This window comes from Topomyia yanbarensis, chromosome 3 (assembly GCF_030247195.1).
Source record: "Topomyia yanbarensis strain Yona2022 chromosome 3, ASM3024719v1, whole genome shotgun sequence".
In the NCBI taxonomy this organism is placed as follows: Eukaryota; Metazoa; Arthropoda; class Insecta; order Diptera; family Culicidae; genus Topomyia; species Topomyia yanbarensis.
This window is the reverse complement of record NC_080672.1, coordinates 359,939,790-359,966,361: the sequence shown is the minus strand read 5'-3', so window position 1 is coordinate 359,966,361 and position 26,572 is coordinate 359,939,790. Positions and strand designations below refer to the sequence as shown.

The 26,572-nt window shown below is 36.1% G+C and overlaps 1 protein-coding gene across 1 annotated transcript in view; it reads left to right on the top strand.

Annotated features, from left to right (window-relative positions):
• LOC131692132 (5-hydroxytryptamine receptor-like) overlaps window positions 1–26,572 on the top strand; it is a 589,846-nt gene that overhangs the window by 433,611 nt on the left and 129,663 nt on the right. Inside the window, exons 5-7 of the mRNA XM_058979004.1 lie at window positions 1,358–1,600; window positions 1,703–1,836; window positions 2,192–2,301. Coding sequence (XP_058834987.1) covers window positions 1,358–1,600; window positions 1,703–1,836; window positions 2,192–2,301 — 487 coding nt within the window. The remainder of the gene's footprint in view (window positions 1–1,357; window positions 1,601–1,702; window positions 1,837–2,191; window positions 2,302–26,572) is intronic.

The window sequence follows — 26,572 nt, the reverse complement described above, 5'->3', positions numbered from 1 at the left end:
ATTGTTTTTGGAAATAGGCGGTTGTTAATATTTTCTGATTTTTGCTTAAATATTCGTGATTGCGTGTCTTCAGTAAAGTTTTATCAAATTTTACCCCACTTAATTTAAGGATCCATTTTCGAATAAAATTAGCTTATTCATGTTTCGAATGATTTTGTAGAATTTTACAAACCAGTGCAAGTTTGACGAAAGTGGTTGTAAAGTGAAAACTGCGTTTAGAAGTTTTCCACTAAGAGAGTTACGTTTCGATAAACTAATAACATGAAGAAAGAGACATTTTGTCTTCAGCAAAGTTTCTCTACACGGTATTATCCAAAACTTGTCAGAAAAATAAACTAAACTAGACTGATTGACCGTTGATTTATCAACGTTTCTTGGCGGGAAACTTTCCCGTACACACCACATATCTACTATCCAAAATATTCGAAAAAAAATATTTGGACCAGCTTTTCACGGCTCTGAACCACTGTGTGGCGCTGTATTGGAATGTTTCCTAGAGATAAGCCGTTACTGTTTGATGATTCTATTATAAAAGGTGAAAAATGATTTTAATAAAATCTCACATCAAAATGGCACCTCCCACATTCTGTCATTCTTGCGAGAAGAAGATGAATATCAAAGTTGTAATTTATGCGTTTAGTAATGAATGTCGCTAATGACACAATAGCAAAAACCTCCAGTGTAACCTTGGCAACCTACATCTATATTCGCATTTTAAAACCAATTAATTAAAAACGCATTGCTGATCAATTAGAGAAACTATAATGTGCAGTGTTGGAAAAAAAAATCGATACGTTGTTGATACCGAGCGTAGAGCTAAGGTAAAAATTATCAAAGAAAAATATTCACATCAATTCATCGAAGCTTGTACGTTTCATATTGTTTTACCAATCTTAGATTTAATCCTGTACCTACACCATTAAATATAATCGTACACGCATCCACTCGCCAACCATTAAAAAATCATGTCTTAGTTGGCACATTTCTCGCCTCTGTGCCTAATGGTAGACACATAAATTATTACATAAGCAGCCCGTTTTCATCTTGCTGTATTCATAATTAAACACACTCACGCTTCAATATAAATTAGATTATTTGCTTCTAAGAACGGACTACCGACTACGAACCGGTATTAAACCAAGCAACCAACCAACCACGTGCTCGGAATAACACGCTTCCCAGCATCGACAATGGCCGGAACTGCTGCAGTGAAACATTAAAATCAGTCGGCATTACCAATGTCCGGGAATGATACACACACACATCTCTTCCTGTTGCACTAATTAAACACTATGTTGTTCCCACATTTATTCCTTTGAAACTCCGGCTCCGATTATTCCTCCGAACAATCTGTCAGACGTGTACGATTACATATTCATCGATAGCGGCAGCCCTGATTCGTACCTAGCAGGCGAGCTGGTCAGCAGCATCGTGAACGACAGTCTGCTGCTCAATGGCACCACACTCGGCACCAACGGAACCGAACTGGGTGGACTGGGCAACGGTACGGAGTCCGGGCTGGACGAACCACTCGGCGATGTCATCGTGATGGCGGTGACGTCACTTATCCTTGGACTGATGATACTAGTTACCGTTATAGGTAGGTTCCGGAATGTTAGTTTGTTTCTTTTTATTCTCGTTATTTCTTCAACATCCTGCTCGAGTAAACTAATGCCGCCTTGGGTGTCCTTTTTTTCTGCAGGAAACGTTTTCGTAATTGCTGCCATCATACTAGAACGTAATTTACAAAACGTAGCGAATTATTTAGTAGCGTCACTCGCCGTGGCAGATTTACTCGTAGCCTGCTTAGTTATGCCGTTGGGTGCTGTTTACGAGGTAATTATTATCACACAGGGGTTTGTTTATTTCGTGTATTCGTTGGCTGAACCGTAGTTAAGATCAGGGTTGCCACATTTGTATCTGTTACGGGAGTTGAAAAATGTTTTTCACACGAATTGTGTTTTGAAAGGAAAAATCTGTACAATGAAAATGTGTTTACATGTGGCAACACAGATTTAGATGATGTCGTCCAAAGTGTTCTAGTGACATTAGGAAGGACGACAACCAGAAAATGGATGACCGCACCTGCTGGTGTACACATTTATGCTTTATTAATTTACGAGCTCTTAATTTATTTTCTTCTGCTAAGAACCATTAAATACTATTTTATTCCGTTTGTTACCTTTCGCAGATAAGCCGAGGCTGGATTCTGGGCCCCGAACTATGTGATATATGGACGTCATGCGATGTTCTCTGCTGTACGGCTTCCATTCTACATCTGGTGGCTATTGCCACGGACAGGTGAGCTAGATTCCTATTCTTTTGACCAAATTACTGAACTTTTCAAAATAATTTGTAACTGAATTCATTAGAATAGAATGAAATTTAAGCTTGTATGAAAAATTGAGCATTACCTCTATCGTCCAAAAAACAAACAAAATTCATATTTTGAACAAGTATAATGAAAGTGGAATAGAAACCAATCGCAAATATTACAGGAAATAACATGCTCAGCTTAGCAGGATTTAACGGATGTGTTTCCAGTATTTCACGGTTCTCTCGTGAATCTCACTTATTGGAAGCACCATTGAGTGGAATTCGAAGTGACTATCACGGTTGTCGCCACTTCCATCTGTTTCTGTCTTAAATATGGCGTTGGCGCTTACGCAGGGCCGCCTAGAGAGAGAGAGGGGGGGGGGGGCAAGGTGTTCCCCCTCCCGGGCCCGGAGTTTTGGGAGGAGCCCGGATTTTGAACAAAAGGAACGATTCTGTTAAATATTATTTCAATAACAATTTATTGGAAAATTCAATTGGAGTTTCAATATTTGTATGGTTTAATTTCCTCCAATTTCTATCATAAAGTAAATCGTAAATTACATTATAAAGTTAATCTTTCATGAAAGACTAATCAAAAGAAGACTTTGATACTTAGAACTCAAAAACAATTTTAATGCTCAGTGGGCAAAAATACATAAGATCTATTTTGTGAATTGCGCATCAAAAACATGAAATTTATTTTTATTACATATTTTACAACAATTAATTAATGGATTTCGACTTACTATTTAAAAAATTTAGCAAGTTGAATTTGAAATTTCTGGGCTCTCGAAATTGATTTTGATTCGTATTTTACAAATTTATTTTGAAACTTTCAATCTGTGAATGGGTTGCAAAAAATAGTGGTTTCTAATCATTAGTCCAATCCCGATTTTTTGTGTTTCCAGGACGATATGTGACTTCTATATCTACTTATTTCAATCCATCGTGGCTGCTAAATGAATCACAAAAAACTATTATAAAGAAGAAAACTCAGCAACCTTTTTGCCTTTCTCATATAGAAAGGTTATGCAATCACTCTGAAAAATGTCAATCTAATCCCGGCCCGGAGGGCCGAGTGTCATATCCCATTCGATTCAGTTCGTCGAGATCGGAAAAAGTCTGTATGTGTGTGTGTGTGTGTGTGTGTGTGTATTAGAGTGGGACATGGTTATATGAAAAAAAAAAAAATTTGGCTCCGAGTAACTTTTTGGGTCCCATTTAGCTCCCAGAACAACTCTGTAAATTTTTAGCTCGATCGGTGAAACTATATTTTTGCGCCCACGGTTTAAAGTTTACATGGGATTTCGTATGGGACAATTGTCTTTTGCAAATTAATTCTTCCAAGAGTCGCCCGTTATCTCCTAAAAATAAACAGATTTATAGGAAATTTGTCAAGGAAACAAAGTCTAGAAGACTGCAAAACGATCTGATGCTTGTGGAAAAAGTTATTAAGCAAAAACCGATTGATGCCCTGAAGATTGATGAAAATTTCAGTTTTCATAGCATCACTGCTTCTGACGGTCTAATTATATACAAATTTTTTAACTTTCTCTTATTATGTAAAAAAGAAGCCTCAATTTATCCCTCAAAACCTTGCGAAGTGGCCAAATAATATAGATAAACGATTTAGATACATTAAGAGAGGATTAAAACAAAATTGCGTATAATTGGAAACCAACAGCAGTGGTGCTAGAAAAAATGAATAATTTATCAATCGTCAGAGCATCAATCGGTTTCTGCTTAATAACTTTTTTCTCAAGCATCAGATCGTTTCGTGGTTTTCGAGACTTTGTTTCTTTGTTAAATTTCCTATACAAACCACATAACGATTTATTTTTAGAAAGTAATGGGCGGCTCCTGGAGGAATTATTTTGTAAAAGTTAACTTTCCCATACAAAATCCCATGTAAACTTTAAACAGTGGGCGCAAAAATATAGTTTCACCGATCGAGCTGAGAATTTGCACAGTTGTTCTAGGACCCAAATGGTACCTAAAAAGTTGCTCGGAGCTGGAATCTATTTTTTGTCCCACCCTAGTGTGTATGTGTGTGTATGTATGTGCGTATGTGTCAAACAATGTCACTCATTTTTCTCAGAGATGGCTGGACCGATTTGCCCAAACTTAGTCTCAAATGGAAGGTGCAACCTTCGGCTGCTATTGAATTTTGGATCGATTGGAATTCTGGCTCCGGAATTACGGGTTTCAGAGCGCGGCCACACAGAAATTTCTCATATAAACTATAGGAAAAATTAAAAATAGAATTTTTATTTTTGATGCTAAATGTGTTCAAGGTGCATGAAACGTCGAGATTTGATGCAAACTCGAAAAAAATTTGACGACGATTCACTTTTTTGGATTTTGGCACATTTTTGCCTTTCTCATATAGAAAGGTTATGCAATCACTCTGAAAAACGTCAACCTAATAATTTTTTTCGACTCGCATAAGGTTTCTAGATTTTAACGAATTCTGAATAACACTATAAATCAAGAAAGAAGATGAAAATCCACGAAGAAAATAATCCATAGTAATTTTTCGTATTCATTTGAAATTTTTTTTATTTAAATACGCAAAGTTTTTTTCATCTTTAACTAACTTTCTCAATTTAAATGATTTTTTTCCATTTTTTCTTTTGTGTCATGTTTAATTATTTGTTTCTTTTTCCATTTCATTCAGGTTTTGTATTCTTTCGATTTTCTTCATCAAATCTTATTTTACTTTTTCTGTATATTTTGCCCCATATTTTCCTTTTTCTATTTTTACCAGTTTTTCTTCCCTTTTAAAATTTGTCCCATTTTTAGTATAACGAATACGATCATTTTTAAATTCGTTTCATCTTTTCACTTATTTTTCATTTTATCTATCGTTTTATTTGTTTGTTTTGTATTTGTTTGTTTAACTGATTTTATTAAATTTATTTATTTTTATTTAACTAAACTGTTTTTTTACTATTTTTACTAATATCATTCTTTTTACTTCTTCTCTATTTCTATGCTCATTTTACTTTTACTCTTCATTCCATGTTTGCTTTTATTACTCTTTTTATCATTGTAGTTTTCTTTTAACTAGCAAAAAGCAAAAAAGTAAAATGAGTACTCTTGGTACCCATTTTCCTTTTTTGCTCTTGCTACCGTTTTCTTTTTACTCTATTTAATCTCTTTCCTTTTTTAACCTTTTTTCAACCTTTTTGCTCATTTTACCATTTTTGTTCTCTCTATTTACTTTGTTCAATATTTTTCTTTTTCCTCCTCTTTTTGGCACAAATCTCCGATCAACATGGGGAACGTGCCATTTGAGCCAGACGCTACTGATTCCTGATTGTTCAATATTTTTAATCTTTCTTTTTCCTCTTTTGATTTTTTATTGTTTTTATTCCTTTTACTCCTATAACTTTCATTTCTCTTTTTATTCATTTTTTGCTCTTTTGTCTTTTTACTATTTATATTCGACTTGCTTTTTTTAATCATTTTATACTTTTCACTATTTTACATCTTCCATCTTCATAATCATTTTACACTTTCCACTTTTTTACACGTTCTACCTTTACTAGTGCATTTACTCTTTTTACACATTTTACTCTATCAATATTTTTATTCTTTCTACACTACTCAGTTTTTTGCTCTTTTCACTGTTCTACCGTTTTTACTGTTTTTCTATTACTTTATTTTTTTCTTTTTACTCCGATTGCTCTTTTTACTCGTTTTACTTGTTCTATTCTTTCCTTTTTCTACTTTTACACCTCTTTTTATTCTTTTCAATAATTTTACTATTTTGACTCTTTATTCATCTGCTTTTATAATTTTGGCTTTCTTTTTACTGCTTAAACTATTTACTTTTTCTAATCGTGTTACATTTTATACACAATTTTCTATTTATTATATTTGTTTTCTTAGCTTTATCACTACTTCATCAAGTTTCACTTTGTTTACTATTTCAACTTCACTCTGTTTACTCTATTTATTCTTTTAATCTCTTTACTCTTTCTACTCTTTCTCTTTTTTAATCTTTTTACTATTTTTATGTTTTACCTTTTTACTATGTTTACTCGTTTAATTCTTTTTACTCTGTCAATTTTTCCATGCGTTATACTATTTTCGTTGTTTCTACTTTTCAGCTGTTTTTGTACTATTTTCACTACTTTGGCATTTTCATTCTTTTTATAATTTTCAGTTTTCGATTTTCGAATTTCGATTTACATTTTTTAAACACTCTTTTAACTAATTTCACTTGTTTTACTCTTTTCTTTATTTTTAAGGTCACTACTTTTACTTTCTTACTTTGTTTACTTTTGTTACACGGTTTGTTTCAATTCTCATTTTACTAGTTGACTCTTAGTGACTTTTTACTATTTTATTTCTATTTTTTGCATTTTTACTCTATTTATTCTCTTTTCTTTCATACACTTTTCACTCATTATACTACTTTTGCGGTTTTTTTTTCTATTTCCTTAATTCATTCTAGTTTTTTTTTAACTTTTTATTATTTTATTCTTTTATGTATTTTTTTCATATCTTCCAATAAACTTATTTAATTATTTCTATATCCGCCTTTTTCATTTTAGGTTTCTCTTATTTGCTCAAGAAATATTTTTTCCTTTTTTTTCGTTTTATTTTTTTCGTGTTGTGAAATTTTCTGTTCTCTGTTTATTAGTTTTGAAATATGTGCTTTTCTTTGGTATATATTTTTTTCAATATTCTCCCATTTTTGTTTGTTGGTAGGTTCAATTTCTGTTTTGTTACTTCTTTCATTTGAATATTTTTCCTATTATTTTAGTTTGATGTTTATTTTTTGAATGTTTTTGTGTTTTCCATTTCATCAAATTTTAAATTTCTCCCACTTTTAATTTATTGATTTACTTATTTTTGGACCCATTTACTTTTTAAATTTTCTCTTGTTTTTCTCTGTGATAATATTCCTGTTTATTCATTTCATCCAGGATTTTCTTATTCACCCATTTAAATCATTCTTCGATGATTTCATTATTTGTCTGTTTTTGGGCTATTTCCAAATTTTCTAGTTCTATTATTCCGTCCAATTGATCCAATATATTTTTATTTCTATTAGTTCCTTAAAAAATATTTGGCTCATTTTTAGATTTTTCGTGATTATTTTATTTTTATCTTATTATACCATTCTTGTACATTATCATTTCTAGAGCGAGTATGGGCGCTATAACCCTGGCTCATTAGCCAGGGCAGGGCTAAATACTTCTGTCCCATCCCAGTAGCCTAGGACCAAAGGAGTGACATTAACCCTCTTAGCAAAGTCACTCCCAACGATTTATCAAACCCCCATCAAATTGAAACGGTTGTGTACGGTTGTCCACGTTTCCTCCTTATTCAAGGTTCAAAATAATCCGTTGATTAAATTACTCATTGAATGAATAATTTGATTGTCGTATAATTTTGAATCATCTTTATTTTGTACGCTGCAAAGTTGGCCTGGCCGCTTCAATGCTTGTGTCATATTCAATATGTGCCACAATCATTAATAATGACAAGAAAAATTGTGGACGAACGTCAGCAATTTTCCAGGATCCCTACATGTATTGGCTGTGTATGTGTAGACTAGACTAGACATTCTTGTACATTATCATTTCTTTTATCTTAAAACATTTGTAACATTTTACTATTTTCTTCCTTTCATGCGTTCCACTTTTTAAGTTTGCCACTAATTCTTATATTTCAAACATTTCTTTTTAAATTTTTTTTTCAAGCATTTTGTATAATTTTTATTTTTACGTTTTACTCAGTGTATCCTTTTCGCTCGTTTCGATATTTGTTTTTATATTTTTTTATTGTATTTATTTTTCTTTCTTTTGCCATTTTTACTGTTTATCATGTTAATGATGTTTTATTGTTCATTTTGTTATTTACCCGTTTCTTCAATATTTGTCTATTTTTCATTATTCATTTCCTTCGTTTAATTTGTTTCATTTTGCTATTTCTTCAAATAGTTTACATATTTTAATTTTTTCATTTGGTGTTGTTTCTCCGTTTTGGATTTTTTTTTCTATCGCGATTGGTGAAAATTAGTTATGATTTGTTCAATAATATTGTACCAAATATATAAATATATAATGACTCGCAAAAATCACCTGAACCAGTTTTCCTTGAAACCAAAAAAGTTAGCAACACTATCAAACAAATGAGAAGTTGTATTTTCAGAAAATGGCAATTTCGTAGCGCACCGACTTGGCCGAATTGTGTTCGTGTAGGTGAAACCAGACAAAGATTTGAATAAAAAAATTTGCTCACGTATAGCCTAAATCCAAATTACTTACAAAGTTAGCAAAATCGTCAAAAGTGACTAAATCAACTGTCACCAGCGCAATGGAAGCCGGGAGGAACAGTGGTCGATATTTTCAAGCATATGAAGCTGTCGAAGTTCACACAGAAACATATCGTTTGGCAGACTTCCTGTACCTGTGGTTTGGTCACGCTTTTCTTCGCAAGGGACGTGGAGTTGTTGATCCCGATCCATCTGTTGATAACCCGATATCTGCTTGTGGAGTCACACCTCTGGTGTCGGTGATAGTCACACAGTGCCGACAGAGACCGACAAAAAAATAAACGAAAAAAGACCGTATATATTGAAATTGAAATTGAAAAAACGGGTAAATAACAAAATGAACAATAAAACATCATTAATATGATAAACAGTAAAAATGGAAAAAGAAAGAAAAATAAATACAATAAAAAATATAAGACTCTTTGAAATGAAAAAAAGTCACTGGAATTAACAGCGCTACGTGTATTTTCCTATAGCTCTACATACAATACATAATAGCTGATAATTTTTTTTCCAACAGATTTCGAGCTTAACAGATTCTGTGTTAGAAAAATCTACAATGATGTAGGGGGCCATAATGTTGGACCCCCCGGGCCAGTGATTTCTCTCTACAACCCTGCGTTTACGTCAAAATCCAAAAAAAAAAGATTTGTTTAATTCGAATGGCGATTTTGTCGTACCTCTGCTAATTGGGCAAGGAATAGAAATCGTCAGTCTCCTTTAGTTCTGTCTCCCACCGAAGTCCGATAGGTAACGAATTAAAAATAAGTGTGACAGTAGAAGACAAAAAAAATCCCAGCCGTGATAGGGTGATGAGCCTATTTTGGCACCATTAGGGAGAGGGTCGCACTATTTTTTGAACAACTTTAAAAGAAGCCATATTATCTATAATCTTTCTCAGAATAAAGTATCAGTGTACTGTTTCTTAAACATCTATATAATGCTTATTTAGCAGAATTGCCTCAATTTTCAGCATAAATGAAAATAAATGTTCCATTCTGTGCATCTATTCCCACCTCAACGATTCAATTATCGCCTCATGGGTGTGCCAATTTCCACCTCATCGAAAAACAATCTAGTTGAAACGCAATGCCTCATATTCCATTTGCGTCGATTCTAACTAGATATCCAGATCATGGACGCCAACGTGTGATTTGTAAAACGAATCATTCTGCTTTTTTCAGCCTATCAAAACAAACGTAAACATCACGCACATCAATGAATCTCATCAGCTGTTAGTAGAAGAGCGCCCAGAATTGCGCACGCAGAAAAAAACCATTCGAAGGTTAGCAACTGGAATGACAAGTTTCACATCACACATTGCTTTCTCCCGATCTGAATTGTATGTGCAGATGAAAATAAAATATCTGCAATCAGCAATTAGTTGAATAACTTGAAGTAATTGATTACTTATATCTGAAATCGCATAACATTATATTTACAAGTTCATGTTTTGGTTTGGCCGCACTGGTTTTTTTTTTTTCAATTTGTTTATTTGATAAGGCACGTATGCGTTAGCTTAAAGGTGCCATTTTTTCATTGTTTTACATTTTGAATTTCTTAAAACTAGGGGGATACACATTTCAATATTATTTTGTTTTATATAATAAAACTAAAAAAAAAAACTACAGCTAACTTATACATATAAAAGAGGGTATAATATAATATTCGTAAGATTTGGGGGACGGGTCATTTGTGTGTTCTTTGTATAGTAATTCACTTTATGATTTTTAGAAGGGAGATTGTAGAAAAAATAATTATTAACTAAGCGGAACATTTTACAAGCTTATTAACTAGAGATAACTAGAAAGAGTGGTTCAAGATTAAGGGGAATTAATTAGGACTATTTTAAAGTAGTGGTACTGTTGCGCATTTCTTAACGAGATTAAATATTGTTCAACTAAAACTAGATAATAGGGGGGCACATAAATTTTGGGAAGATATTCAAGGGGAGAAGGGGGTGAAGTCATACATCTGTGTATCAGAGACATGGGAGGGTGGGTGGACAAGGCTGAAGGGGGGGGGGGGGGTGAGATATAAACTTTCAGTTTCCGGCATCAGGAATTAACGGCCAGGATTACAGATTCGAATGGATTGATCAACTAACACTAGAAGATAGGGGGGCACATAAGTTTTGGGAAGATATTCAAGGAGGCCGCACTGGTGATTCTTTTCTGTATGATGGACGCAAAAAGTTGGTTTTGATTGTGGTAGTGTATCAGCAAAACATGCCAATAATAGGAACCCCCGTATTTAGTTTTATCCTATTAAAACACTAGGTCTATTCTAGTGTTTGACGAGTGATTTTAAAGTGAAATTATCGTAAAAAGGTTCTCCAGCTAAAATAAAGGTATGTATCAATACAATGTTTAGTATATTTGTGCCGGAATAACGAGATATGAGGCGGTAAATGCTGGCTCGTAAGTGTTTATTTTGCTAAGCGCCGTTGCATCCAGTTTCGGTTCACTACGTGAGTGAGGCGGATTAGTAGATATTTCAATAAGGTGATTTTGTTTTAATTAAAAGTTGGATTTAGAGGATAGTTCTAAATACTTATGTGCACAACAAATAAAGAATATAACGATAGCTTATTTTTTCTCACCTGTCTTAGCCAAATCGATAGTGTCATTATCTCATATGCTTGGTTCGAAACCAAGGGGTTCGAAATAGGGTCACAATAGGCTCTACTGCCATAATAGGCACATCACCCTATCTAGCGGGAAAATTTAATAGATTAAAGGTGTAGAGCGCCGGGCGGCACTTTGTATGCAACCTCGCTTTAGAGGTAAGTAGTACGGTCACTGTCACCAATGCGATAATCGTGTGTTCTTCCTAGGACGTCACCAAAGCCCCGGGGTAGCGTAAGGGTTAGCAAATTGAACCGGAGTCCCAAGGGTTGCAGGTTCGAATGTTGCGTTTGGGGTAATTTTTTCATATAATTGCTTCCGTTTAATCTCAACATTACGATCTGTTTCCCATATTGGATATCACCAAAAAGTGTTGAATAGAGTATTGAAAATTGCGTAAAATCCAAAAAAAATTAAATGAATTAATTGAAGTTAAAGTAGTTTTTCTCCTTTAATCTAACTTTCGATTCTATAAAATCAGTCGCGAAATGGTAAACTATTCAAATTTTCGTTATCAGCGGCTTCAAATGCTACTAAAAATACAGTGCGAACCTTGCACCAGATATACTTTTTCATATCAGTGTTTCAGATAATTGTTTTTATTTCTATTTCATAAATCCTTTACCATACCAAAGTGGCGTTCGTTTGCTAGCTCCACCCAAATTGGGGAAGCAGCGCAAGCTTTTTGGCACGTACGGATACAGGATCCGACTCCAAAGTAAATACAATTTTATACCGACGACGATGACGATCCGCTGAAAAGCGGCAGCTGTGTAGTGTGTATGTGTATACTTTAATAACTACAGCTCTTCCGAGTTTGATTTAATTGTACCACAGAACTAGCTGCCGAATTGAGTAAAGAACGACGGTCGAACAAATTTGCATTCGTCCTTCGCGTATAGGGTAAGCGAGCCCTTATTCATCTCATTAGTCAGGATGTCACAATATTTCGGTTAGAACTCGGCTAACTGTCACTGAGTTAAAGTTAAATAAGTTTCAACATCTTTGTTTCGTCCCTAAGAAGTGTTACAATGGAAAACCTGTCCTGGAAAATAAAAGATACTCGCGTTTCAGCGAAGTGAAAAGTCGAGTACACCCTAATCATCCTACCATTGACGGGCAATGCGTCGAAGAGAGATAGCAGACACTGCTCTAACTAATGCGTTCAAAAGAGTGGGATGAATTCAGGTACTAAGATGAATTAGGGCACAGTTACCCTATATAATACCCCGTTGGGTTATGATGAGACCAAGTTCATATAGTAGCGGTGTGTGTGTGAATATTATTTTTTTATTCGAACACTCTGTTATGTCAGGTTCTAGGGTTTCATCACTAATCCGATATAGGAAGCAGATATGTAGTTTCCAATATTTTTATAGTGTTTTTTTCAAGATACTGATGTTGTATCAAACATTTTCATACCCGTGTCACTTGCCTTGAATGATATTCATTTTGTGCCGTCCGTTTCATCCTGAAAGTTACCAGCATTGACAGGAAGCACACCCCTTCAGATGAAATTTATGGAAATAACTAGGGGAACTGAGGGTAAGACGGACAGGTGGGGTAAGACGTACACATGGTTATTTTATGGATATAACATTAAAACTTCAATTGTATTGTATGTGTACCCTGTCCAGGAATGTAATGCACCAGCAAATACAGAGAAGAATAAAAAACGCTCTTTGCACTTTTCATGTGAACCACTGCTCTTCTCTTTCACAATAAACCTCTTCACTTCGATGTGTGTTGCTCCCACACGTGCATTATACTCCATGGCTACACACCTCAAAGAGTAGAAATAAAGAGGCTCTTTAGTGTGTATCTTAGTTCCATGCGCACAGAAACAGAGAAGGCAATCAAAAAACATTAAAAAAGTGGCTCTTCATGGTGACTCTTTGAACGAAATTGTGCAGCTCTTGGAGCACAGCTCTTTCATTTTTTCGTTTTCAAGTTTCTCTTTGTGCGGTCGTTCTGCACATCGCAGTGTTTTTGTGCTGCTCTTTTCTTCATCGATGTATTTCGCTCTTTGTGGCACATTGTGTGAGCAAATAACAAGCCTGCTACTGACGAGTATTAAATATGCCATCACAGCTGCTGAATGCGAGCAGAAGGCACTCTTGATGAGAGCTGAAGCAACCGAAAAAGCTCCAATGGAAGTCACAAAACACAACGGCAGAAACTGAGGTGCACCGAAGATACATCGCAATACTCGCTTGGAGAAAAGTACGAGGGACATGCCGCGAGTGAGCTGTAGTGCACCTGCGACCAGACGAAAAGATCACGGCTGGCGCATCGCGGCAAACCACCAGGCGAAGCGGTAAAGACGGAAACAAAAGGAAGAAAAAAAGAAGAAACAAGAGAAGAAAAAGAAACACGCCGCTCTTCTCAATAAAGTGAGACAGGACCCAGATCTAGGTGAGTTGAAAAAGAGTCCTATATTTAAAACGAGGCGCATTCAGAAAGGCCAGATGATCTTCGAACTAGAGAAGGATGCTTCCGTCAAGAGCTTGACCTACCGGAAGCTCGTTGCTAGATTCTTGTGTTGCGAAGCGAACGTCGCAGGAAGCCGTAGGTGAGTGAAAGGGTTTTGACGAGATAACAACTATAAAAGAACTGAGCACACACACAACGCAACCTAGGTATACCAGTGACGATGCGGATTAGGAAATCCTATTGAGGCACTCCAACGGCGGCAATTCCACAACCGGAAATCGTTGCCAACAAGCTGGCGGAGACTGGCAAGAAAAAAAAGTCTGAGGGTTGCTCCGCGAGATACCAAACCGATTGAGCTGTGTTTCAGGTACTTGGACCTCGGACATCGGGCCCGAACAGGGGTGGCATTCCGCATCTCGATTCGAGTGACTCGATTCGAAACGTTTGGAAGTCGTTTCGACTAAATTGCGGCATTACGTATCGCATTCGACCAAGTGTTCGAGCTTGTTAGATTGCGGTACTAGATTTCGACTGCCTGTTCGAGCGCAAACTGTCAAATAAGAGTATACACTGAGAAAAAATATTTTTAATTCTGCTACGAATAAGTTTCATAAAACCAACTTTGGTAAAATATAGGAATTGTTTTTATTTTAGTTTTTAATTACTTGTTATCGAAATATATTTTGATAAGTTTCGCAAATATAACATTTTTTCTAGTACACAATAGGGGTGAGCTCTTTGAAATAAAATAGATGTAGTCAAACATAGATTCAAAAAGATCCGACATAATACGGATATACGATTTTTTTCCTTTTATGTACGAAAATTAAATTTACCCTTTCCAAGAATATTTATACTATATAAAACAATTGATAAAAGAACGAATCATTTCGTTTCATTGACGAAAAATAGTTTAGACATCGATGATAACTTTTATACACCGTACGGGCCAATCAACGTCAAATTTTCAAATAAAATTTTAGTTCATTCCAAATTTCTTTCTTGCATTCTTTAGCTAAAAAAATGTTGGACATGTATTTTTGTTATGGCTGAATATAATATTTACTTCAAGGTATGAGCTTTCAACTGTTGCAGTTAGAAAAATTAAACATTTTTCAATCGCTGATAGCTCGTAAAGTATTTGATGCATGGAAAAAAAATTAAATATAAAAAGTTGCATTTTCGCATGAGCTTACTGGAAAAATTGAGATTTTTTTTAAAAGCTAGATCAAATTTTTTGCTTATTTTTTCTTCTAATAATAAAAATCATCTTAGAAATATTGTGTAAAAATTTTGCAGTGGATCTCAAAATATTTTGCGAGATATTACAAATATAACATTAAAAAGGGCAATTTTACATTAAACGCCACGTTATGGGCCAGCTTTAATTGAAATATCTCGTAAAGTAATAAAGTTCTCGATATAATTATAAATATTTTCATTGAATATGAATTTGTTTTTTCGATATGTTTCCATCACTTGTAGAATTCATAACAAAAATAACAAAAAATGCTATATCAGATTTTTATTGGTGAGTTCTATCGAAAACGCACTTTTTATTATTAATAAATTTTTCGTACAACTAAGAGTTTCCGAGTTACCTGTGGTTGAAAAACGGTACAATTCATAAAATTCAAAAACTCATAACTTGAAAAAAAAATCTATCGTATTCAACCAAAACAAAAAATAGATGTAAATTATTTTGTGCTAAGAATGCAAAAACAATTTTTGGTAGGAATTAAAATTGTGGTTGTAAATTTGACATGGAATAACCCGTAAATTAAATATGTAAAACTACTCAACTTTTCGTTCATCAAGATGCCATTAGACGAAACGAACTATTTACAGTGCACGAAAATGCTTCGTTGCAGAAAACGTGTAATGATTTTATTCATCGTATAATTTTAATTCCACCTAAGAATTTTTTTCAGTGTAAACAAAATTGCAGTTTGTTTTGTTTTTTTTATGAGCGTCAAATTAACAGAATATAAATAGTGATAGTGGTAAATAAGTTGACCCAAGCATGTTCATAATTTGTTCACGTCACTCTCCCGCACCACCTTTTTCAATGCTTGGGCATTATTTTAGTTTGACATAACTGTATTCTTGAACTTCTTACCACAAAATTTTAATATATCTCGCTGTTTAAGTTGATGCACCGAAACATCAAAACGCCTAGCTGTGTGTGTCTTATTCGGACCTCAGTCACATGATGGAATGTATTATCTGCAGAATGAGTTATTCACAATTATTCTTAGATTAAATAACATTTTTAATATCTAAATAATTGTTTGAAACAACACAACTTCGAAACCGTTTTTCTCAAATCTTTTGGAAAATAATAATTGCGAGCACTGCCCTTTTCAACAAAAATGCCTAATTTTGCATTGAAATTTTGGTTTTAAGGGCTTTTTTTTCAGGAAACTGATAGCTTCCAAGAGCATAATTTTTTTCAGCAATTGATGACGCAAATATTTAAAAGCTAGTTCATTAAAATAGCCATTTTTAGTTGAAATACATTTTGGACATTTTTTAACTGGACCGCTTTTTAGTTGGACCTCCGCTCGTTGGACCATTGTCCAACTAAAAAGCATCTGAATGTCAAAATCTTATGTCAAATTTACTTTGACAATTAATCTGACAATTATTAGAAATGTGAATTGAGGCATTTAGACTACTAACGTCTCCTTTGGAGAGTTTTTGGCATCTGTCAGTCGGTCCAACTAACGAATAAAATTCGTTAGTTGGACAGAGGTGTGGCCCAACCAGCGAATCACGATTGTAGTCAAGACAAAAATGCGTTTTCGTGTTTGCGGGGTTGTCCGTGTACTTGTTAGTTAATTATTCTGCTATAGCACACAACTAGAGATAGGGAGAACACAATCAAAATGAAGTGTTTCCAGAAATTGTAGATAGCATAATTTTCAATCGGTTGATGCATTCAAATTTGTTAATAATTCAATTTGATTCAAATTTCTTTGCTGTATAAGATAATATTCTGTATTTTCATGCAAAAGACGATATAACACCTAATTCTGTTGGTGTATAAAACGTACATTATGGCATTGAACTCAAGGCTATATTGCGATATTGAAAACAATTGAGGTATAGTCGGGAACAAATGCATCAATTAGAATATAAAATTGTTTAAATCACCACTTTGAAATCAAGAATGATTGTGAATCTATGCATCTATTAAATAGCGATTAGACAAGTCAAGGTGTCTTCCCTTTGTTCCATCGATTTGTTTTAACAATTTTTATTATTACTTGGTGTAAGATAATTTATTAATTTATTATTTATTTTTCCAAAAAAAAGTATGTACCTGATGGTGAAAATAGATATAACATAAAGTAACTCAAAGTACGTGGGAGCTTTTTACATCTTTTAGTAATTTTATATCCTCTAAGTATTCCGAAATAAAAACACAAATCATAATCTCGAACGACAGTCGATAGCAATAAAACTATCGAGCAAATACGTTCGACTCGAGTCGCTTTCGAGTTCGATTGTTATGGTTCCATAATGCCATCGATAATCTAGTACTTCTTCGAGCTAACTCGAACGAAAATTTACTTTCGAGCTCGGTTCGAAATACATAATGCGAAACAAGGTCGAGTCGATAGAATTTTGATCGAATCGAGATGCGTAATGCCACCCCAGGTCTGCACCGTAAAGGAAAGTGGCACGTTGCTAGATACTGCACGAAGCAACCACTGTGCATGATCTGCAAACCGGAAGACGGAAACAATCACATGACGAGCGGTTTCAAATGGCCTGAGTACAAAAAGGCGAAGGCAGACCTACAATGATGGAGATAAGCCAACTTAATCTCAATCATTGCGCCATTGCACAGCAACTGTTGTGGCAATCAACCACAGAAACGAAATGCGAAGTTGCAATTATTGCGGAGCCGTATTGTGTTTCTCCAGATAACCGTAACTGGGTGGTGGATAGTGCATGGATGCCTGCAATCCAAGTAATGGGCGGTTTCCCTGTCCAATAAGTGGTGGATAACACACACACATACACGAAGGTTTCGTGATCGTCAGGATCAACGGGGTATTCGTCTCTAGCTGCTATGTTCCCCCGAGATGGACACCAGAGCAGTACAATCGAATGTTAGACGCACTAACCGACTCGTTAGTCTGACGAACGACGGTTGTTATAGGAAGACTTCTACGCTTGAGCCGTGGAGTGGGGAAGCAGACTGACCAACGCAAGAGGTTACAGCCTGTTGGAAGCACAGGCGAAACTAGATGTAAGGCTCTTCAACGAAGGTGCTACTGGCACATTTCTTGAAACCGGTCGGGAATCCACAATCGTCCTAACATTCTGTAGACCCTCGCTGGTGGATAACAAGAATTGGTGAAACAGTGAGCAGTACTCACATAGTGACCATCAGGCAATCCACTACAGCATTCGTTGGCGGAATTGTACTGTTACGCGGAGAGAGAGAGACTTCGGCAAAGACCTTTTATAGAAACACTTCATGCTAACAGCCTCGCTCCAATTCCGAATGCCGGTGAGCTGTAGGAAACATTGGGCGAGGGCGTGTCCCGTAACAATGACGAAGAAAATGGAGCCGAGGTACTGCCGGCGGAACGGAAGGCTCAACATCCTCCGGGTGACTGTCTAGAAGCCGGAGGCCGCATTCAGAGGGCAAGATCTGCTACAGTCAGATAAGAGTGTAAGGCGATATTCCGGGCGGCAAGGGCCGCTCTTGAATGCGAGATGGTGCCGAAATGGCTAGGATCAAGGGTTCAACGATGCCAGCTGAAATGTGCGCTGACAAAATGAAGATTATCGGACATGTTCAGGACAGTTCTACAGAAATGCCAGGACGAGATCTACTACCCGGAGAAATGAAGGATCCAGCAACTGGCGATGCCACCAAAACCAGGGAAGCTACTAGCAGATCCAGCAGCGTATTGGCGTATATGTCAGTTGGATATTCTTGGTAAACTTCTGAAAAGATCCATCCTCAACCGGCAGACAAACTACGCTGAAAATGAAATCGGACTATTGCAGAGGTAGTTCGAATTCCGGAAAGGGACTTTAACAGTGCCAGCTGGGTGGCTATCACGGTAGCGCTTCACTGAATGCGGGTTCAGGACTATTTGTGTAAGGTTCTGAAAAGTTACTTTCAGAACCAAATACTGGTCTACGAGACGAACATGGGGTAGATGTCGATTAGGTCCGAGGCGGGATAACCTCAGGGCTCCATATTCGGTTCAACGATCTGGAATATACTGCACAACGGAGTGTTAACAGCAACTGCCCACGGTAGCCGGGATCTTCGGCTTTCCAGGTGACGTTGACCTGTCGATAGCCTCGAGGAAGGCGTTCTAGCCTTCGGCTAGAAAGGCGCTGTGAAACCACAGGGGTTCCGGTGTAGCCTAGGTCCATCTACGGGGACCAGTTGAGTGTTGCGTGACATAGCACCGAATTCGGGCCATCAGGGTCGCAGAGAACCGGACGTCAGGCTTCACCGGAATTTCCGGACCGATTTCGACTCCCTACCAGGTAGCTTGTGAGTAGGCTAAATCCACCGCTGAGGATTAGGACGAGTAGACCACGTCGAATAGCTAGCAGTGGGTCGTTAAGGCGCCAGTGAACCAGAAGCTACAATCCACCCGGAATCGCTGCGCAGAACTCGACTCGCACTGGCTGGCCCATTGAGTAGGCTAGGTCTACCACTAGGTACTAGATCAATTAGATCGGGACGAAGCTGGGAGCTAAATGGCTCACGGAAACGAACATCGATATCGGGAGCAAAAATACCGCCGGGGAATTCACGGTAGGGCAGATTCGCCGCCGTGGACTACCCAACAGTATCGTGACGAAAATCCTGTAGCTGGAGAACTCTCAGTCGGAGTAGGATAATATCCGAGTTGATCTCGATAAAGCTGGGAGCTAAATAGCTCAAGGAAGCGAGTATTGGTGTCGGGGGAAATTCCTCCGTCGGGTAACTATCAGTTGGAGAAAGGTGAGTTCACCGTTGGAGACTATCCATGTAGATCGTGATAACGCTGCACAGTGGTCCGAATTCACAATTTAGGAAGACAAAAATGTTTGTGGCTAAACCTTATGTTTTAGAGCTATGATGTCTTTAGGACAAATAATCAGTATTGATTAGGCCATCTCCAGATGTAGATGGTATTAGGGTGGCTCTTATTGTTAGATTGTTTCAAAAATTATTTTCTGATTGTGAGAAGATAGAATATTGCAGTCTTCAGCAACATTGTTGAGGAACTTACACCAAGTAACTTTGCCGAAGACGTCATAGTTGTATCTCCAAAGGTTTTTATTTTATAGCTATTTTAATTGGGCAATTAGGGTGTTCCTAACAAAAACAGTTTTTTTGCTCTAACTTTTTTATTTTTTATTTCTCATAAACGGTGCCTTCAGACAACTTGTAAAGCTTATGGAGACAATTTTTTTCATAAAAGAAGAATTCAGATATCACTTTCAGAACCGAAGTTATGAGTAATATTGAATAAATAATAGGTCCTTTTAAAATATTTATATCTAAAATTGGGGCAATTAAAAATAATTTCTTCTTCTTGCATTTCAAAGAGCATACTTTCAGGCATGTTTATAAAAAAAATTGCGGAGGTGATATTTCGGAAAAAAATTTAAATGGAGTTTGAAAATTGTGATTTTACTACCGAAAATTCCTCATATAGAGTCAAAATTTGTCGAATAGGCCACCCAAATTGTCACATTTTCGATGGAAGATCCAATTTTTTGGTAGTATGTGGCATTGCAAAACCAAATCAAGATGGCACCTAAAAAAATTTTGTTTTTACCATAATCTCATAGGTTAACAGACATAACACTTTGAGGAAATTCGTTAAAAAATATCGATCCGCGAATTTTACTAGAACACTAGCTCCACCTTTTATACACGGTCCCAACCATTAATTTACAATAGGGTTATCCCTCAAGCTCAGGCACAATTTTTCTCTAGTGGTCTATCCCCCGTATACTTGCGCATATCGTCGCTGTTGTCCTATCTCATGACAAGAGCCATTTAGCACATTTCGAGAAAAATGATTTTTAATGTTTGAGATTGAATATATTGAAACTTATAAATGGTAAAAACAATTCAAAGAAGACAATTGATGCATCTATCTACTCTGCATTAACATCTCAAATATTACGAAGAGCGGTTGACTATGTTGTTTTTACTATAAATGTAAACAAAAGTCGCACTCACACGTGTCATAGGTGAGTATTGATGACAAAATTTGTATGGCGTGTCATAATCGTGCATGGAAAATTTTCCATAGAAAAAAATCATTAATTTATTAACTTTTATTTATATCTTTGACTATATTTGGTCTATAAACAATCGATGAGGTACATTTTGAAGGACATGGGCCAGGCAATCTAGAACAAATACTTTTTTTTAGTTACAGTGCTACATTTTCGGTTTAAAACTTCAACTGCATTTTTCTCAGAAATTGTGCATTTTTGTTTCAAAAATGATTATGCCATTGTGTTTCTCAGATAGTTTTACACATAAAAATATCTTATAAACAGTCATTTGAAGCAAAAATTTAAAAATTTCTCAGCACGTTTCTCACTATATCTCAGTAACCAAGCAGAATGTTAACATTCTGAAAACGCGACTTTGTAGAGATTTTTTAGACAAGTTATACGGCATATCTAACTAAGTTTACCCCAAAATGGCGTTTGTTATAAGATAGCACAACATCGACGATATATAAGTGGTGCCATAATCTCAAATGCGACCACAGTCCCAAATAAAAATGACCGTTAAAGCGGGCGAAGAATTGTTTTCCAGTTTTATTTGTCTTAGTCTGTGAAAATATTGACATTTGAAGTTTTTAGCCCGCTTATTTTTAAAATGTTACTACGGGCGACCTAATTCAATTTTAACGAACTAATCAGCAAAAAAATTGTCGTCACAGATTGTTTGTATTTTTTTCCAATCCGAATTTTTGTAGATTTTTTAAAGAATTGTCTATAAAAAATGGAATAAATCTTTTTAACATTTTTAACAACATGCCGTCGAGAAAAAATATGGTCCGCCATTTACATTATTCTAAATTAAATGTGGGGACGAGCATAGCGTACTTGGAAATCGATTACCTTGTACGCAGCTTAAAAAAAATTATATAAAAAAACATTTTTTTCGCGGAACCCATCTGGATTTGGTTTTGCAATGCCATATACTACCAAAAAATGGATCTTCACATCGAAATTGCGATATCACCTAATTTGGGTGACCCATTCGAGAAATTTTGACTCTACATGAGGCATTTTTCAGTAGTAAAATCACAATATTCAAACTGCATTTAAATTTTTATCAGAAATATCACCTTCGCAATTATTTTTATAAACATGCCTGAAAGTATGCTCTTTGAAATGCAAGAAGAAGAAATTATTTTTAATTGCCCCAATTTTAGATATAAATATTTTAAAATGACTTATTTTTTATACAATATTACTCATAACATCGGTTCTGAAAGTGATATCTGAATTCTTCTTTTATGAAAAAAAATTGTCTCCATAAGCTTTACAAGTTGTCTGAAGGCACCGTTTATGAGAAATAAAAAATAAAAAAGTTATAGCAAAAAAACTGTTTATGTTAGGAACACCCTAAGTTGCTCAATTAAAATAGCTATAAAATAAAAAACTTTGGTGATACAACTATCACGTCTACGGCAAAGTTGCTTGGTGTAAGTTCCTCTACAATGTTGCTGAAGACTGCAATATTCTATCATCTTACAATCAGAAAATAATTTTTGAAGCACCCTAACAATAAGAGCCACCCTAATACCATCTACATCTGGAGATGGCCTAATCAATACTGATTATTTGTCCAGAAGACATCATAGCTCTAAAACATAAGGTTTAGCCACAAACATTTTTGTCTTCCTAAATTGTGAATTCGGACCACTGTGCGCTGGGAGCTGAATGACTCATGGAAACTTGAGCTAAATGGCTCAAGGAATCAGCACCTAAAAGGCTCACGGGGACGAGAGCTAAACGGCGACGTAATAGATGAAGACAAGAGGCGAGAGCAGAGTCGAGAGTTCAATCAAAACTCAAAGATCGAGCTATTTCATGAACCAAGTGAGGCTCCGAGATAGATCAGAAGAAAGAGGTGCGACGAAAGTACATCCAAACTATGTCGCCAGTCACCTCTGGTACAGAACTCGTATCCCTTACCTCCCCGCAGTATCAACCGGGGTACGAGCCATCTTATGCCGTTTTTGCCTGGTCCCGGGACTTGGTCGGGCTCTGAGCCCAATCGTTGTCAGCTCATACATTTTGACAGCGGTTGAGGTTGGAGCCTAACTCAGTTTCGTTTTGAGCTGGAGCTGCATTAGTGACGAAGCGCGCGTTGAACCATTAATAAATTCGTGATACAAAGTAATGCTTCCGGTACAGGTAAGGCTCATTTTGGACCGCTCAAAATTATTCCAAATTTACTTAACAAACAACATCGAGTTTTCTATTGTGGATTCGGTTTGTTTACTTCCCTCGATAAATTTTTTCGAGACAATTTTGTTCTTTTCCTTTGGCAGTTTCCCTTCTCTAAAAAATTCAAGCAAAAATTTTGATTGAGTATGTTTCATGGCATTTTCTCGCCCTGTAACGTGTTCTGGAAATGGGTATTAAAATGTAACTAGGAAGCAAAACTCCTGATGGCCTGCTGTCTGGAGTTTAAGTTGATTGTTACAAATTCTTGGAAATTGACCGCGAGCGACTTTCGTACATTTTGCTAAGATCATAGTGGCCACCAAGACCAGGGGTGGAAACTTGATATTTTATTATGAACGTCATAAGCTCACAAACTTTCACGCTGCTGCCCGAGCAGGAAAGCCATAGACAAATTTCATGGTTGGTGTACGCATGAATGTCGTTCAATGAATGTATTGTCTTTGGTGTGCGTGAATGCCGCCACACAGCAGTTTTGTTTCCTGCCACAAAGGCTGGACGAAGTCATTTCGAATGTCATTTTAATGCGAAAGTTCGGGAAAAACCAACACGACAGCCCCGGTGCAAGTTTACCTACAAGGCTGTTATGCAAGGGAACGGGCGAGAGAAGAGCAAAAACGTTCGTGCTGCTGAGCGTGCCTGTTAAACGTTCGTGAAAGTTCGTTTATTCGGCTTGGTGCCGTAGTTTGGTTTGGTTCGTTAACAGTTGCAAATGTATGTGAATGGCCCTTATGTCTAACTTTCATCATCCGTTGCTTTGGAATTGTAGCAACCAAAATTGTACAAAATGAATGTAGTGTACGGCATTCATGGCTTATATTTGCATGATTGGAATACGCAGTTCTTTTTTGGCTTGCTATACGAAAGAACTGTAAGCAAAATAATAGCGGTCACCTGGTATTGTTGAAGGGAAATTGAAAATCAATAGTTTTGGAAATTTTCAATGCGCAGGGGGAGGGGGGTCCGCCGATATGTCAAAATGAAAATGTTTTCAACTTTTTAGTAATGAGTTGTAATGAATTGGGAATTGTAGGTTGTTGAAAACAGTTCCATTTTGACACATCGGCGGACCCCCCTGCGCATTGTAAATATACAAAATTATTGATTTTCAACGGCCAACAATTTCCCCTTCAACGATACTATGTGACCGCTAATATTTTATTTGCAGTTAGACACACGGGTCATTCACATACATTTGCAACTGTTTGCGAACTAAACCAAACTACGGCACCAAGCCGAATAAACGAACTTTCACGAACGTTTAATAGGCACGCTCAGCAGCACGAACGTTTTTGCTCTTCTCTCGCCCGTTTCCATGCATAAACGTAGGTAAACTTGCACCGGGGCTGTCGTGTTGGTTTTTTTCCGGACTTCCGCATTAAAATATCATTTGAAATTACTTCTTCCAGCCTTGATCAAGACACACCTCCTGATCTTTTCCCTTTGCTATGAACACAATACCTTTCCCGTGAAGCAGATGCAGAGGTGGTCTCGGTCTCTACCAACAGCGAGTGTCGAACTAACATTCCTTTCCTTCCCCGGTAGAATAGCACTGGACGTAGCCTGCGTTGTTATTTACCATTTTTATGAATCGTTTGAGTCAATGAAATATTCACAGTAAAATGATTTGCACCTCCGCATCATTTTTTTTGGTTCATTGTTCATTTTCACTCATTCGGTCAATCACAAAGTGTAACTACGGGCAGACTATCTAAGCTAGGCTATACTAGCAGTAGGATGAGACATTTCTTAAACAAAGCAGTGGTCGCTTATCCAGTAGTTTGCCAAACTCATGCCAAATACGCACCATACTGGAAATGGGATGAGCACAGTTTCGAGTCCTGCAGGAATAAAAACTCAAATCATGTAAATGAATTATAGAAAATCATTTAAATAAATAAAATTTAAAAAAAGAAAAAAAAAACGTTTACAAAATAAATAAAAGGCAGCCCTAAGTTTGCGCCGCTAAAACAACAAAAATGATCCATAAAAAATTGAAAAACGATCAATAAAAAAGTTGTCCATGTTCCATAAAACAAAACTGAAAATCCATAAAACAGTGTGAATGATCCATAAAAAGGGGTGATTTGATCCATAGAATATGTAAAATTGAACCATAAAATGGTGGCAAAAGAGCACTAAAATAGTAATAAAAGAGCAATTAAAATCAACCAATGCCCCATAAAAATATTGGAAATGTTCCATAAAATGATACATTTTGCGCCATAAATTAACTGACATTGATCCATAGAATATTAACAATGTACATTAAAACACGTCGATATGTTCCATAATATCGACAAAAATGTTCCACGGTATTACAAAATGGAGCAATAAAATGTTAGAATAAGTTCCATAAATTTTATGAAAATATTTGCTAAATAATTTTTCTTGGTCCATAGAAGATGTAAAAATGAACATTAGACATGATTCATATATCGAACGTTAAATTATGTTTCATGAATATTTACAAAACGATCCATAAGAAAAGAAAATGTAAAACGATCCATTAATATGTGCTTATGCACCAGAAAAATTAAATTTAATGAATTCATGCGAAATTTTTGCTATTCGAACTAATAATAAAGTTTATTACATTTGGTTGTAATGTCAAACTACAACAAACAATGCATACATTATAGTTAAACTTCAGCTTCCGTATCCCACTAGTCAGCTAACTGACCTTAGCTTACCTGAAATCATTATGGCAACTCTTTAAACGGCAGGGTATCTATGATATTAGAGCGCTGAGAGTTATTAGACCACTCATACAGGCATGAGTCGCAAATACTATCTGAATAACTATCTGAAGCGAAAACGGACACTTTATACACGAACACTGACTAATGTGGCTACGCCACATCGCTTTCTAGTGCACTGTCCGACTTCGCTGCCGCTCAGTCGGCTTTTAACTAGCTATAGCCCCTATGTTTAAGTAAACCGGGCAAACGAGAGGACCACAGGTTTGCTTGCAATTCCAGCTACGGGTTAATCAATGCCTCGTCCAACGGATCCTCAGCGGCTTTGCGCCGCTTCGGATCCTTGGCCTCGGATATGCGGCCAAGCCGCATTACACTAGCTCCCAGTATAAGCTCACTTGTTAAAATACTGTCACTGTTATGAGAATTATTAAGCACAACTTATTTTTTCAGTTTACCATAAAATTTCGCATGAATTCCTTAAATTTGTGTTTTCTAGTGCATAAGCACATATTGAAGGATCGTTTTACATTTTCTTTTCTTATGGATCGTTTTGTAAATATCCATGAACCATAATTTAACGTTCGATATATGAATCATTTCTAATGTTCATTTTTACAGCTTCTATGGACCAAGAAAAACTATTTAGCAAACATTTTCATCAAATTTATGGAACTTTTTCTGACATTTTATTGCTCCATTTTGTAATACCGTGGAACACTTTTGTC